The sequence below is a fragment of the Aquarana catesbeiana genome, linkage group LG09, assembly GCF_042186555.1.
Source record: "Aquarana catesbeiana isolate 2022-GZ linkage group LG09, ASM4218655v1, whole genome shotgun sequence".
NCBI classification, from domain to species: Eukaryota; Metazoa; Chordata; class Amphibia; order Anura; family Ranidae; genus Aquarana; species Aquarana catesbeiana.
In genome coordinates this window covers 167,927,623-167,944,588 of record NC_133332.1, presented here as the reverse complement: position 1 = coordinate 167,944,588, position 16,966 = coordinate 167,927,623, and the positions used below count along the sequence as shown (strand labels likewise).

The following is a 16,966-nucleotide window of genomic DNA, read 5'->3' as shown; positions in this document are numbered from 1 at the left end:
AGTATTGGGAAATTCACATTTCACCAAATGTAGGATTCACTTTCTGAGATGTAAAGAACGATCCAGACACAAAGATCTGTTGTTATTTCGGTGGGACATTAAATGATGACTAGGGTGCATTTAATTATAAAATTAGCTCTGCTGTCAAGCTCTGAGGCTGGATTCACACTGGTACGACACGACATTCATACGACTGTGGATCCAACTTTGCCCTCCGACTTGAAGTCTGACATCTGTATCCGACTTTGATCCCGACAATGCAGACACTTTGTGTCTGGTATGAATCTTTAGGGGGAACTCCACGCCAAATTAAAAAAAAAGGCATGGGTTCCCCCTCCAAGAGCATACCAGGCCCTTCGGTCTGGTATGGGTTTTAAGGGGAACCCCCAATGCTGAAAAAATGGTGTGGCGTACCCCCCCAGAATCCCTACCAAACCCTTATCCGAGCACGCAGCCCGGCAGGTTAGGAAATGGGGTGGGGACGAGCAAACGCTCCCCCCTCCTGAACCGTACCAGGCTGCATGCTCTCAACATGGGGTGGTGGGTGCTTTGGGGCAGGGGGGCATTGCACCCCCCACCCCAAAGCACCTTGTCTCCATGTTGATGAGGACATGGGCCTCTTCCCGACAACCCTGGCTGTTGGTTGTCCAGGTCTGCAGGTGGGGGCTTATAGGAAGCTGGAACCCCCTTTAACAAGGGAGCCCCCAGATCCCGCCCCCCCACCCTATGTAAATGAGTATGGGGTACATTGTACCCCTACCCATTCACCTAAAAAACAGTGTCAAAAATAAAACGCAGTACACAGGTTTTTAAAGTAATTTATTAAGGCAGCTCCGACGTCTCTTCTGATTTCTTCTCCCCTCTTCGGCTCTTCTGCCTCCTCCACTGACGTCTTCTGCCACTGCCGTTTCTTCTCCCCTCTCTGGGTCTTCACCACTGATGTCTTCTAGCCCTCTCCGGGTCTTCTAGCCCTCTCTGGTTTTTCCTTCTGTCCGCTGTCTTCTGCGTCTGCTGGGTCTTGTGTGTTGTCTTCTCGCTCTTTTGCCGGGTCTCCTCCGCTGTCTTCTCCTGATGTTGACTCGACGCTCTCTCCTGCTCTAATGCTGGGTGGGCTGTGTGCCACTACTTATATTGGCATGGAGTGGGGTCACCAGGTGACGTCATCCCCTGTCCCCACCCCTTATGACATCACCACGGAGCGTTTGATGTACCAGTGTGAACCTTGCCCGAAATCCATCCTCTGTGAAACCAAACTAAGGGCTCATTCACACGTGTGTTGATTATGCAGAACAAAGCATTGTTCATTAACACGCTTTTAGCATTTAATATGTGTTTTTGTTGTGGTAATAAAGCATTTAAATAGGTTTAAGAATTCTTGGTAAATGCCCATGGAAGTGTTGCTTTTCTTGTGGGAAGTGCTTAAAGGGGAACGTTATGTTGAATTCTCAGCAAGATAGATTTGTATACTTTAATATCCTTGACACTTGGCTTGGTCCAGCTCCACTTTGCTGACACAAAAAGCTTTGGCACTAGCCATAATTCTCAATGCCTTGGCTTCTGCCTGGCACTGGCAGTATTGCTAGGTGGGTTGATGCTTTTGCATCACAACAAAATGCTGCTGCTCCTGTGTGAAGAGCACTGTGAGGTGCCACTGTAATATTTATGACAAGCGTTTTTTCTTTAAAAATGCTGAATAGATGCCGTATAACAGGGTATTGACGTCCATGTGAACACGTTCTAAGGGGCTGTTCACCCAGGAGCAGTAGCATTGTGTTGGGTTAAAAATTAAGCAGCATGTCGCTCTCATGAGGCATCGTCGCTTGTCAGCTACCCCCATTGATTTTAATGGTTAACGCTCTGTAACCACACCTTAACAGCACCTATAGCATTTAAAACATGGCAATGAAGCATTTATAAAGTGTTAACTAGGCACTGGGGCAGAGACAGTGGGAGCTCCTGTATCTTAGAATGCACTGGGAAATAATAGAGAACTAGAACAGAGCAGCTCCAGTCACTTCCTGGTTGTACAGAGCAGCTGTGTGGTAGCACCATTTGCTTCTGTGTGCAGGCAAAACATCAAACCAGCCAGCAATACTGACAGTGCCAGGTAGGAGCAGAGGCATTGAGCATTATTACCAGTGGCAAAGCTGTTTGTGTCAGCAAAGCTGAGCTGGACCAAACCAAGTATCAAAGAGACCAAAGTATGCAAATCCATCTTGAGATTTTACAAAATGTCTGCTATCACACCACAACCTAACCACACCTCAAAGTAGACCATTTCCTCAACATCACTTCCCCTTTATACACTTCCCACTAAAAAAGCAACACTTTCATGGGCATTTATCAAGCATTCTTGAAGCTTTTTTCAACACATCATAAACACAATGAAAACACATCATACATGCTAAAGGAGTATTAATGAGCATTGCTTCTTTCTACATAATCAACAAATGTGTGAACGAGCCCTAAAGCTTCTCTAGACCCAAATTTCCACTAATACATAGCATTCTACAAAATTATACGTTTTTGTTGTAGAGACGGGCAAGATGAAAAAGGTGGCTGAAGAGATCTATGTTGATAGAACATATGTGAACCAAACTCAATGACACACATTGCATGTACACATGGGTTATTGCTGAAAGTCCTTTACTGAAAATGCAGGACACTAATGAAACATTGTTAAAGTTTAGGTTTAATTAAAAACTTTGTTTCAGCCACAGCAACAGGGACATACATTTCTTCTAATAAAGTGTGTCCCATATCCTGCCACTACTTACAGTAAAAATCTTCCCTCCACTGATGCCAGATATACCCCACAGCAGTGATCTTGATCTCCCCTTTCTCCTCTCTTGCCCAGAACTCATAATATTTGTTCCCAGAATGCAAAGCTGCTATAGATCTCCCCCTCTGCTGTGCGCTACCAATCAACAGCAAGGTGGACCTGATAGGGTGTTAGTCTCTTAATTCTGCATAAAGCTTCACCCAGCCAGTTACAAAAGTAATTTCCCAAATATGGGCATTGCCATATTGACATTGTCACTATTACTGCCCTCTCAGTTTACATTTAGCAAGATAATCTCCTTGCAGACAGCTGTATGGGGCCAGGGATTGAGCCCAGATACATGACAGCTTCCCAACACAGATATGTCCACTCTGAGTGATGGAGTGCCTCTATACCCCAGCTCAGAACTGGTCCTAATTAATGCAGTTTTGTTGGAAAACTGATTTCAGATAACAATTTATTGATTGTTACAGGTAAGATTTATTTAATCGAATCCCTCGCTGAATGACATTTAGATTGCTAAAGTCCTAAGTATCATAAACAATTGACGTGTTCCGTTTTCATAAAGTTCTAATTTCACCTTTTTTATCCTTTTTGCTCTTCAGTGATGCTGATATCCCCCAACCTCTTATAGCAAATTCCCGCATACACGCACTCCAGCGTTAGCTTCATATAATTGCTATGGACCAGCTTTCTGATAGTACAAGTAATTTGCTACACCCGAGCAATGTTTGTCTGCACGGCCGCTTTTAGTCTCCGCTAAAGATGCATGTGACAGGGTAATAATGCAGGAGCACTGTTGTCACCTCATAACAGGGAATTCCTGAACAAGGACTTTCATGGCAGGATGACCTAGTATTTTATAATAAAAACTGTATGTTTGAAAAGATTGAAAACAACTTTTGAAATTACAGTAACATACTTATATAGGTTTTTATTGATCTACTGTAGTTAAAGTGAACCTGTATTTTACCCACACAAAATTACCAGTTCCACAGAAGAGACCATAAGCCTACACCTCCATGCCACTGCTATCCATTACCAGACTGCCTGAGATTCTTGTGTAAGGTTAGACTCACCCATGGGTTTCTTGTGTGGTCTTGGGCTTGTGGAGGAGGTGAGTTTGGCTTTTCCATGGTCCCTTCTGTGAAGTGAACCATTTACAGGGTTGAAAGTACATCTTAATTCTTTTAAGTTTAGGACTGCCATCCGATGAGTGGGGTTAGTCTCCTTGCTTGAACCCTCACTGATTCATACATGAAAAAAGTGAAAATTACCTGAGAAAAACATTGCATTTGGGAATGCAAACAGGGAATAGCTGATTGGGAAGAGGGCAAGAGTGGAGACTCTTGGGGATGGTTTTTACTCTGTCTGCTAAAGATAGAGAACCCCTTGACATGACTCATTATTAATCAAATTTGGGGAAATTTTGAAAATACAAACAGTCTAATTTCCATGTTTCAGTAAAGAAACATTGAAATGAAGAATGCAATGTTTAAACAGAACGATTTAATAAAATCCTTGATAAAGAACTTAACATTTGCATCAAAATAATTGAGATCTGGTAGTTACTGCCATAATTTAATAGTGACAAAGTAAAGCATTTCAGGGTAACTCATATTGTAAATTCAAATTGGCTGCATGACTGTTGACAGAATAATACTTTTTTCAGATTGGTGCATTTTTCATTTTTTTTTCATATCAGAAAATGTAGTGTTTTTCAGCAACACATGTTTTGAGGTTTCTAAAGCGTGAACAATAATGAGAGAAAAAATTGAAAGTTTCTAGAGATAAAATAACAGCGAAAGTAGCAATCACATATCTCTGGGTCAGACTGACTTATATTACAATAGCTACATTGTTCAGGGCTGTTCAGGATTCAATCCATACAATATACTATACTCCAATGGAGAATACTTAAACCAGAAGTTAATGCACCAGTCTAAAGGCACAGTTACGTAGGTGCTTTAGAAATCTTTACTTATACATTTTATAAGTACCATCAAAATATCTAATAAGATCAGGCGACATGAGCCTGTTGGTCTGCTTTCTATTTCAAAAGGTGTAGCTTAGGAGAAGAGGTCGCTGCAGAGGGTCTAGCTCAGTGATGGCACCTTGGCACCCAAGATGTTTTGGAACTACATTTCCCATGATGCTCATGCACTCTGCGGTGTAGTTGAGCATAATGGGAAATGTAGTTCCAAAACATCTGGGGTGCCAAGGTTCGACATCAATGGTCTAGCTCAGGGATATGCAATTAGCAGACCTCCAGCTGTTGCAAAACTACACGTACCATCATGCCTCTGCCTCTGGGTGTCATGCTTGTGGCTGTCAGAATCTTGCTATGCCTCATGGCACTTCTAGTTCTGCAACAGCTGGAGGTCCGCTAATTGCATATCCCTGGTCTAGCTGATAAAATATAATGTGGTCACATGACATTGAGAAGTGATTTTCTTACCAGAACGTGTGACACATGGAGGTACTCTGTAAGCAGGGGAGAGAGCTGTTGCTGAATGCTTTTACCTCCAGTGGCACAGGTAGAACCAAAATCACCACCATTTAATTGCGGTGCCACCATTACAAGCATAGAAACAATTACCCAGACTGAGCCTGAGGCTTTGTGTGTGATATACTAAAAATTCTAGCTACATAAAAGCTAAGCACACTGATTAGAACTGAAAAAACATTTTGCATTGACTTCTACTCTTAAGATGCCATGCCTTAATTGAACATTTGCTACTGCAGTACTGCAGTACAGAAATACATGTGAGCACACACACACTTTATTTTGATGCCCTTCATAGTGTAATGTGGTATTTACCATTCACTGTAAAACAAACCAGAGGACAATCTCAATGCATTTCAGCCATAAACCATTTTTGAAACAATGGTATGGGAGCAGTCACATTTTATATTAGTAGCAGTAATCATGATCTGCTTACAAAATAGCAATTCAAATTTGAAGTGAAATATGATCAGGTAGTATGGATAAAAAAAACATACAAACAGCTATACTTTCCATATCTTCCAATTTCTTCACATTAAATTCTGTTTTAATGCTTTTGTGCGAGTCTAACTTTTTATTGCTAACGTTACAAAGGTTTACCTGGACCAGAAGGACCCCGTGGCCCCCCTGGAAGTTCAAGCTCCAAAGGGGAGAAAGGAAATCCTGGTATACCTGGACAGCCTGGATTTCAAGGACCTAAAGGAGACCCAGGAATCGCAGGTGTTCCGGTAAGCCTCTGTATGCTTTTGCTGTACATATGTTCCTCAAAAAACCTGCACTGAGGTCAAGCTTCATCTAGTGTCTCATTTTTATACATGACATGTAGTGAGCTTGCCTGCCCTAAAGCAGCCGCTGTTCATAGTCACTGAATCAGCAGAGATTCGGGAACATCTGAATGCAAAGCTATTACTGTAACAGAATGACATTCTGCACTGTTTTGTATAGAATTTTATTATTTTTTATAATGCTCTTGACTAAAAATATTTCTCTATCTGGGAAAATATAAAGCGTTATATATGAATATTTCATATTTGCCACTTGCAGCCAGCAGGTGGTGCATTTACAGCTTTTCTTTACCACTTCTGCAAGTCATTTTATTGCTATGCTTTAGAAAGACTGGTGCAGATTGTTCTCCTACTGTTGCAGTTCACATCACACAGGCAAATTACTAAGTTGGGGGAGTCATACCCTTTCCCCTCTGCTAACTCAAATGAAGCCATATGGATTCTTAGTTACACAAGCAAGCAGGCAGCAATGAGTTTTCTTGTAAGAATTCCCAGTATGTTCCGCAAAATGTCTTTTATAATGCTTAATGCTCATAGAAGTACATTAAAAAGAAATTACTTCAGCACATTTATACATTTTCTGAATACAACTGCCCTTTAATCCTGAAACTTCTACCAATATAGTCATCTCCCCCGCAAAGTAATTTAAAGCGGTAGTAAACTCGGTAAGTCAAGTCACAGGCTGCAGCGAGTCCAAGATGGCCCAGGAAGTGGGTTAAATGATGCTGGCCATTAGACTGAGGACACAGTAGAATAAAAGTACTGCAGGGGAAACCTCTGGATTGAAGCTTAATACTGTAGCAAAAGCCGGGTTTGTTATTTTACAATTTAATGGGCTATACTTTTTTATCTTTTTATTTTTGGCTTGAGTTCTGCTTTAAAATAATGTATTGCCACTTCAGTTTTTTTCAGTGTGTATTTGTATTATATTTTTCTATTGACCTCTTCCTTTAATATGATAACATATTATATTTTTCTTTAGTATCTGTGCTTTATAAATTACGTTTTTACTGGATCTTTGGACTATGGATGTATAGCAAATAATCCTGCTTGTACATCAGTATGCTGCTAACATATTGTTGCATTCAAATTTTTTAAGCAAATTCATTTCATAAAGAGCTGAAAACCCAATGTGATATCCAATGTGACATTCACTAAATATTCAGTCTTCCTAGTGCATGTACTTTAAATTACAGCACAGTGGTTAAGTGGTTAGCACTTCTACCTAGCAGCACTAGGGTCATCAGTCTGAATCCCAATCATGGCACTACTTGCCTGGAGTTTGTATGTTTTCCCTGTGGCTACATGGGTTTCCTTCCACACTTCAAAGGTAGCTTAATTGGATCCCGTCTAAATTGGCCCTAGTATGTGTATGTGCATGTGAGTTAGGAACCTTAGATTGTTAGCTCCTTGAGGGCAGGGACTGGTTTGAATGAACTATATATGTAATGTAATGTGTATTTATATATGTCTTGGACACAGGGATATGCTTTCACCCGTACTTTGAGCAGGGCGAAAAGCAATCAAACAGGCCACAGTGAAATATTGCTGTAACTGTATATTGTGATTCAGCTTTTACTTAGCTGTAGCATTACCTTATTAATAATTAGATTTTTCATGCCAAATCTACTTGTAGACTTCACACCCAAAATACATACATTTTTGATATATTTACCACACAAAAGCTAGAGTTTGTCACTATCTGGCAATTTTATTTAGTTTGCATATGAAGTGAAATGAACAGGAGTGCTTTGCTACAAATGTGAAAATGTGAATTGTGCCATTCACATAGTAAAGAAATAAGACTGTCTCAACTACCTTGTCAGTGCTCATCATTTAATCCAAAGGAAAGGAATGTAATTGTTTATTCTAAAATCCTGTGCTTATTTACAGGGTGATCCTGGAAGACCAGGTTTAAATGGAATGAAAGGAGATCAGGGAGTTCCGGGTGTCCCAGGATTCCCAGGTAATAATAATGGGTCTCTGGATGTGTACACAGGCTCAGTCACATCCCCCAGTACGCCTAGTGTTCACATATCATGATAGAAATATTTGGCCTAGGAGACAATGGCCTAAGCCAAACATGAGAAACACTAAGCTTAATTTGAACAGCACTCTATATAAGCCTTATTATTTGAAGGAATGTGATATTTTAATCCCCTTTTAGATCTTCTTTTTTGTGTTATTTATGAGTTGTCTGTTAGAAGCAGACAATGAAAGGTGCTGAGTTACATCAGCCTTCCCAGTTCACAAGAGGATGTAGCTGACAGCACTGTCACATGTACATTATGTACATTGCATCGCCTGTTGTGTCTAATAATACAACATTAGGATAAAAGAGATGAAAAGCAACTGTAGTCATGTTCTGCTCTGTTGTATTTTTCAGGTATGAAAGGGCCCAGTGGTCTTCCTGGTCTGGCTGGTGGTAAAGGTGACCTAGGTAGCCCAGGTCTTCCAGGTGAGAACTTTAATTCTGTATTATATTATTGGCAATTATCTCCTTATATTCATACGGTCTTTTTCTAGAGGACAAAACAGTTATCAAATACTGAGTGAAACATATGTTTTATCCTTATGATTAACAGGTCTCCCGGGACCACCTGGTCCCAAAGGTGAGATCAAGACAATACAGGGACCACCTGGACAACCAGGGCGTCCAGGAAACACAGGACCTCCTGGACCACCAGGCCCCCCCGGATCACCAGGTAATACTTTGTGGGATGTCAAATAATACATTCCCCTAGAAATTTATTTTTACGTTCACTTTACATCAATGTTATTTAATTATTATTCCTAAAAAGGATCCCTGTAGCAAGACCATTTTGGCAAATCTGCTGGTTTAATCATAAATATTTGTGAAAATATATTGCACACTCTGCATTTCCTATAGTCCTGTGAAGTCTTTGCATTAAGATTTGCATAGTACCTCATACTGCTGTGCAAGAAATAAAATTAAGTATTGATTATCCCCTATATATTTACCTATTATTCATAGTGGCCTATAAAAGTTACAGTATTTTGGGTCAAACATGTTTCATCCTGATGTAGGTGGGGAAACTTTTACAATTGAAGGAAGCCTGCAGTAGAGACTGCTACAGAAATAACTATTGCTGACCTTTCTGCAAACATTTGTTCCCTGACTGTTCTGCAAATCCAATGCTTTAAATACTTTGTAAGCCACTGAATTTGAGCAAGTATTCATATATAAATGAGGCGATTCAGTTCGCATAGGTAGCGCTATACAAGTCACTCATTCATTCATTCATTCATTCATTCTTAAAGAGTTCTGACTTTGCTGATCTGCATTCATGTTCTGGGGTAGTAACTCAGAAAGTACTGAAGCCAGAGATAGCCAGCTAACAGAAGCAGTTAAGCAATGGCAGCCCCCATATTTCTTTTATGACTATTTTCTTGTAACTTAACTGGTTGACAGGTATAGTTATTATTTTGGATGGAACTTTGTTACTTATCATTTTGTTTTAAAGGTCCTTTAGGGCCATCAGGTGACTCTGGCAGAGATGGACTTCCAGGATTTGAAGGGCAGGCAGGACGCAAAGGTGACAGAGGTCCACAGGGGCAACCAGGTATGTTTTTTGCTTGTATTGTTGACTATTGCGTCATATAGCAAATAGACACTAAGGAGGTATTTACTAAAACTGGAGTGTGCAAAATCTGGTGCAGCTCTGCATAGAAACCAATTAGCTTCCAGGTTTAATTGCCAAAGCTTAATTAAACAAGATGAAGTTAGAAGCTGATTGGCTACCATGCACAGCTTGCACCAGATTCTGAGTGCACCAGTTTTAGTAAATCTCCCCCTAACTGTCCTAAAAGGTAAAATCATTGCTTATATTCAGCTGATGGTTCTCTGCATATTGTTTTTGTGGCTTTTTCATGGCAGTGTACATATGAACAGATAAGTAGGGGGACCAGCAAAACAAACATACAATGTTGTTGAATATGCACATCTCTTTTATATATTATATAGTTATCTTCTGTCATTCAGACCAGATTTAATAAACAGGTAAGCAGCAAAAGAAAGGTGACTTTTTTTTTCTTACAATGGTCATAAGGTAGAACTCAATACTGTTACTACTGTTACCTAATGTTAAAATCGAATGACATATATAAGTGGAAAAAAAGGTTTGGATAAAGTTAACCCCCCCCCCCCCCCCCCCCGCCCCAAATATTGTCTTATGGTTTGTTATTTGAGAACGTACGCTAGAAAATTAAATATTTAGTGTACTGCTCAGTGAAACTTTGTTTATTGATTTCAAAGTCACTGAGAAGGGAGGAGCTTTGACTATTTTGAATAGGCCCATGTAATCAAAAGCTAAAAACATCTTTCTCATGCAGTTGCATAGATGGCATCATAAGGTACCTTGGCATACCTTAAATTTGCTGCCCTTTCCTTTGCAGAGTGCTTCCCTAGTTTTAATTCAACTGACTTTCTGAGCTTTTTTTGTACAGGAACCAGTCCCACCCCAGTCCCACCCCACCTCCCACATGACTGTTAGGACATGGCAATTTGTTGTTCAGGCACAGAGCACTGTTTTGTGGGAGGGATTGTGTGCATAATACCCATACTTAGAAGTATGGGTTTTTGGGGTGGGATGGGCAGTGCTCTACTGGGGCAGAATTAATCAGTTAAAGGTCTTCTGATTCATCTAGTGGTGCTCCTATTAAACACTGGTCTTTATTTTGTAGCCTTTGTTGCCAGACAATTTCAATTTAAAGTGGTTGTAAAGGATCAAAGTTTTTTACCTTCATGCGTTCGTGAGACCGGCTTCTGATAGACAAGGAGCTGTACACATGGGCCAAAAGTTGCCAGTTCCTGCAACCGAGCATTTTTGACCGATTTTGGGCTGTTTATAACCAGCATTACTATAACTGGAGAGTGCAAAATCGGATGCAGCTGTGCATAGTAACCATTCAGCTTCTAACTTTAGCTTGTTCAATTAAGCTTTGACAAAAAAAAACCTGGAAGCTGGTTGGTTTCTATGCAGAGCTGTACCAGATTTTACACTCCCCAGTTTAAGTGGGTCCAACCCCAGTGAAAAGATACTTAAATTATAACTAAAGGCAAAACTTATTTTTTCCTTAGTTTTGGATAACGTGAAGCGTAATAAGAACCCCTGTCTGTTTTTTTGTGCTGTGTGCCCCCATTAGGAAGCTGAACCCTCCATATTTGTCCTGGTAAACATTATCACCCAGAGTGAGAGTGCAAGAAAATCCCATATTTTGAGTTGTCAGGAATTTGAGTTGTCAGGAAAAGGAATCTTCCAATAGGGACACTAGTTCTGGTGACAACCTGGGAAATCTCTTACTTTGGAGATTTCCCAGGTTTTTGGAATTTCTTCTTGCGTCCTGTCTTTGCTATGGGAAATGAATCCCCAGGGCCTGCGCTACCGATAGGCGAACTAGGTAGCCTGGGGTGCAAAAAAAATTTGGATTGAGTTTTACTTTAAACAACTTTTTTAAGTTTATTTGTTTTAATATTAAAAGGATCAAGAGGAAACCAAGGCCCTCCAGGTCCAGATGGATTGCAAGGTCCTCCTGGCCCTCCTGGATTAGGATCTGTAGCTCATGGATTCCTTATTACCCGCCACAGCCAGTCTACAGATTCGCCACCTTGTCCTCAGGGAACTAACATAGTCTATGATGGGTATTCTCTTCTCTATGTACAAGGAAATGAAAGAGCCCATGGTCAAGATCTGGGTAAGGAAGCTGCATGATTCTAATCAAAAACTATACTTCTATACTATACTAAACTTCTAAACTATAATAGATATAAAGAGTGTCTGCACACATTTGGTCATCTGCTATCCAAATGGAAATATAGCATATTTAATGTTGTTCCTTTACAAATGTTTTCAGCATAATGTAAGTCATTTTATCAGTTCATGTAAGTGTTTTAAAAATCTTGTTTCTATGGATTGTTTGTAATACATTCATTACAGTTTATACATTTGTAGGCGGTGTTACCTGCTAAGTACTACTGTGCAGTATTTGTGACGTGAGGTGGCCATAGATTTTTAAGAGCGGTCAGACAAGCACATTTACTAATATTGTAAAGGTGTGATTGTTTTTTCTCAATGCTATATAAATGCTCTTGAAATCTACTAGGCGAATTAGACATAGATTTCCAGAGCATTTATATAGCATTGAGAGAAAACAATCTACGAACAAACTTCTTTGCAAAAGGGAGGTTTTTTAATTTTTCAGTTTAAAACACGCATACCTTATGGTTTGAATTTTGAATTATGAATGAGACATTACACATTTTTATGATTAGACTGTCTCATTTTCATCTAAATGATTTACATCTCCTGGTTCTCATTTTACCTCCATCTTATTTTTATTTTTTAATTTTTTTATTTTTATTTTTACTTTAGTTTTTTGTTCTTATTTATATTTTCATTTCATTTTTTATTTTTTTATTCTTATTTTTACTTTTGTTTTTGTTTTAGCTAACCAGTTATCAACTGCCCTGCCTTTTCCACGGCGGATTTTCACACATAATTACTATCGTGCAATTTATAGGGTTAAATCAGTATTTTCCATAGTACACCTTTACCTTCATTGCTTTCATCTATGTGATATGTCCCTGATTTGAGGCTATACATTAACAAAATAATTTTTATATTGCCATCTACTTTTCCAACACAATGCCCCTCCATTTCATTCTCCACGTTTGATAGGTGATTCATTATCTTGATTACTTCAGATAGGTGTGTGGTCTCCCTTCATGTTTGGATAGAGATATTATTTACATCTCTCCTTCTTTATAAAAAGTGTTTAGGGTTGCTACATTGTCCATTGCCATCGCTTTATAAGATACTTTGTTATTATTTTGATCTGTTTATTTATATTTATGCAACAAAGTATGGCTCATTCGTAGATGATACACAGGCGTACAATGCAGTGTATTGCGATTTAATAATGGACATGTATCTTACCCGATGTAGATTTATATATATAGAATGTGGCAAACGCTTATACATAGTGTGCATCTTCATACATGTATCGACTATATATGTGTGGGTTGTACCACAGCACATATATTTTCCATTTGTCTCTCTTTTTGTGCTTTTATCCATTTTTTACTTTTTATTCCTTTTTCATATTACTTTGGACATAGGTGACATTTTTTCTTTTTTCTCCTTTTTTTGTTTCTTTCTTGTTTCTTTTTTTTCTTTTTGTATTGATGTCTAGGTCTATTAAATGTTTTTAATTTGTATGTTTGGGTTATTCCATTTACATATGCATCAGTTGTCTTCTCAACACAGGTGTTTTTAGGTGCGGCTCAATTTGGGTGTGCGCTTTAAATATCTTGTGTTGAGATCATACCAATTTTGTGAACAAGCATGGTATATCCGTGTGAAACGCGTTAACCTTGGTCCTGTTTACTTGTCTGGCGTGTGACAATGGAGCATGTACTTTGTTCCAGTGTGCACTGTGCGGCCATCCCTTCTTTTTACATACAATCTGTGGACGGTGGTGAGTCGGGGCAAGCACCTGAGGCAATAATGCACCTTGATTTGCCTGAACGGTGCATGCTCTCTGTTTACCATCCATATTTGCACTGTATCTAAATGCACATTTTCAACATATAATTCTGTTGTTCCAGAGAACAGTTTTATCATATTCAAGGACATCAGATATAAACACCTCTGCTTAAGTATAAAGTACACATTTATACTGTAAATGTATAAATACGTGATTAAAAAGCACAGATATTGCAGCTCCTCAGAGGGCACCTGTAATGCTATAGAATTTAGCTATGTGAAGACAGAAAACCATTTTTATTGACTTGTGCATAAACTGACCCCAGGCTGTGCTGAACTAGTTTTTTAGTCAAGTGCTGACTGAATAATATAAAGAAAATAAGTTCCAACCTCTGCGGGATCATGTGTTTGAGGTCACCACATCCTCATTGTATAAGAAGAAAACGGTCCCCCTTGGGAAATGGGATTTTGAAAGTGACCAAAAACACCAAATATTAATATAAAAAATATTTTATTACAAGGAATATAATATAATTGTAAAAACCTTGTCATATAGACAGAAGTACACAATAACATGAAAATGAAAATGGTATTAATACATATACAGACATTTGTAATATCTATGACGAATCCGAGGTTTCCAGCTTGATGCCCTTCTTCTGGGATTTTTTACAAACAGAGCAAAATGTTTATCAAAGAAACATAAATATCATTATAGAAGCAATAAACAGACATCGATGTATGGCATAAAAAGCAAGTAGATGGCAATACATATCATGTACCAGTGGTATCAGTAGATTGTACATGAATATAGGAGCCCTTAGGCCCCATATAACAAAGGGCTGGACGGATGCGACTCAATTTCAGATAACCCCACAAAAAGTATGGGTGTCTCAGCGAAGGTCCAAATAGGGGAGGAAGGCCACAAAGAAAAAGTCTGATCTGAAATGTAAATGTATGTATTGATACTCAATGTCCTTTGTAATCAAGCCCCAAATGAGGTTGGACATGATTATGTATACACAAGACATACATACCTGGATAGAAAATATATGTAGATTCTACACAGGGAGATGTCCCTGGCAAGACATACATACCTGGATAGAAAATATATGTAGATTCTACACAGGAAGATGTCCCTGGTTTAGCAATCCCAAGAAAATGGCTGGGAGAATTCCCGTGAATCCCCTGCCCAGGAGGTATGCCTGTTTGGGATGCAGAGCGGTAATATTTTAAAGATAGGAAACATCTCAAGCCCATTGTTTAGTGGATCGAAAGACCACAATAAGCATGTCCTGTGTATCCATCTTACCTCCTCTGAAGAGTTTAAAGAGTGTCAGTGATCAAATCTGTCGCGGCTGTGTTGTTTACGTGCCGCGTCCAGCCCTCTATTATATGGGGCCCAAGGGCTCCTATATTCATGTACTATTTATTGATACCACTAGTACCAGATATGTATTGCCATCTACTTGCTTTTTATGCCATACACCGATGTCTGTTTATTGCTTCTGTAATGATATATATGTTTTTTTGATAGACATTTTGCTGTTTGTAAAAAATCCCTAAAGAAGGGCATCAAGCTGGAAACGTCGGGATCATCAGAGATATTACAAATGTCTGTATATGTATCAATACCATTTTCATTTTCATGTTATTGTGTATTCCTGTCTATATGACAAGGTTTTTACAATTATATTATATTCCTTGTAATAAAATATTTTTTATATTAATATTTGGTGTTTTTGGTCACTTTCAAAATCCCATTTCCCAAGGGGGACTGTTTTCTTCTTGAATAATATAAAGAAAACAGCTCTGAGACACAAGCCTAGTACACACAGGCCGAATGTCGGATGGCATAGGCCGGTTCAGCCTGTGTGCACTGCAGTTGGTACGACAGAAGCTGGCCGTTCGGCCAGCTTCTGTAAAAGGGGTATGATTGAAAAAAATCTGCCAATCGGTTCCTGCCAATGGCTCAGAATGCTGACCAGAGCCTTCTGGCGGGGAGCATTCCCCCTGTCAGAACACAATAGAACAGCATGGGAGATCGCTGTTCTAATGTCAGATAGTTGAAGTGGTTGTAAAGGCAGGTTGTTTATCTTAATGCATTCTATGCATTAGGATAAAAAGCCTTCTGTGTGCAGCAGCTCCCCTCAGCCCCCTTAATACTTACCTGAGCTCCAGCTAGATCCAGTGATGTTGCAGGAGTGTCTCGGCTGCTTGGGACTCCCCTCCTCATTGACTGAGACAGCAGCACAGTGCCATTGGCTCCCACTGCTGTCAATCACAGCCAGGAAGCCATTGGGGAGAAAAGGGGTCCGTGTCTGAATGGACACAGGGAGCTGTGGCTTGGGTGCCTCCATAGCAAGCAGTTTCCTGTGGAGGCACTCAAGAGGAGGGAGGAGCCAGGAGCACCAAAGAGGGACCTGAGAAGAGGAGGATCTGGACTGCTCTGTGCAAAACCATTACACAAAGCAGGTAACTATAACATATTTGTTATTTTTGACAAAATAAAAAAAATGATCCTTTAGTATCACTTTAATACAGCGGCTCCTTCTGAGCTGTCAGTTTTTTTTTTTCGTTCAGCCCTGCTGGGTGTGTACTAGGCTTTAATTTACATTATAAAAAATTTTCAACTCAAGCAAAATGAAAAACAATAAGAATTTATGAATTTATGCTTAAGAACCAAGGTGGTGGAAAAACATGTTATTTTTCTGTATGGCGTCTATATGTAACTTTCAGATTTTTTGGGAATAATTTAAGACATATTACAATGTTTTATTTTCTTAGGTACTGCTGGAAGCTGCCTGCGACGTTTCAGCACTATGCCTTTTATGTTCTGCAACATCAACAATGTGTGTAATTTTGCATCAAGAAATGATTACTCCTATTGGCTCTCCACACCAGAGCTGATGCCAGCAAACATGGAGCCCCTAAGGGGAAGAGACATTCAGCCATATATAAGCCGGTGAGATTTTAACTTTTTTCGTCTTGCCTATTAAAGCGGAGTTCCACCCAAAAGGCTTCCTCTCCAGCTCCTGATGGTACAACTGAGCTTTTGGGGAGGAGAGGGGGAGCAGGTACCCGATTTTGACAGGTGCCCGCAGCCACTTCCGCCTTAGGCGATCGGAAGTGGAAGTTCTCCTTCCCCCTCCCTCCCAAAGTCTTCTGGGGCAAAGAACAGGTCTACCCAGGACCAAATGTCTTGCAACCACCAAAGGAAACTGGAGTGCACAAGGTTGAGTATTCAGCCATAAATAAGTCACTAGATGCTCCCAATTATTACAGCACCCATAAAAACCATAAATATTACATCAGAGGTTAAAAACATCACAAGACCCTGACCTATTTCAGTTATGTTTTGCATTTAAAACTTTGTGGTGTGCCGGCC

At 39.6% G+C, this 16,966-nt stretch overlaps 1 protein-coding gene across 2 annotated transcripts in view; it reads left to right on the top strand.

Moving 5' to 3' along the window:
* Positions 1-16,966, top strand: part of COL4A5 (collagen type IV alpha 5 chain) — a 233,341-nt gene that overhangs the window by 203,900 nt on the left and 12,475 nt on the right. For both annotated transcript variants that reach the window (XM_073599381.1, XM_073599380.1), the window contains 7 exons: positions 5,883-6,016; positions 7,967-8,039; positions 8,460-8,531; positions 8,659-8,778; positions 9,559-9,657; positions 11,576-11,788; positions 16,366-16,543. In XM_073599381.1, coding sequence (XP_073455482.1) covers positions 5,883-6,016; positions 7,967-8,039; positions 8,460-8,531; positions 8,659-8,778; positions 9,559-9,657; positions 11,576-11,788; positions 16,366-16,543 — 889 coding nt within the window. The remainder of the gene's footprint in view (positions 1-5,882; positions 6,017-7,966; positions 8,040-8,459; positions 8,532-8,658; positions 8,779-9,558; positions 9,658-11,575; positions 11,789-16,365; positions 16,544-16,966) is intronic.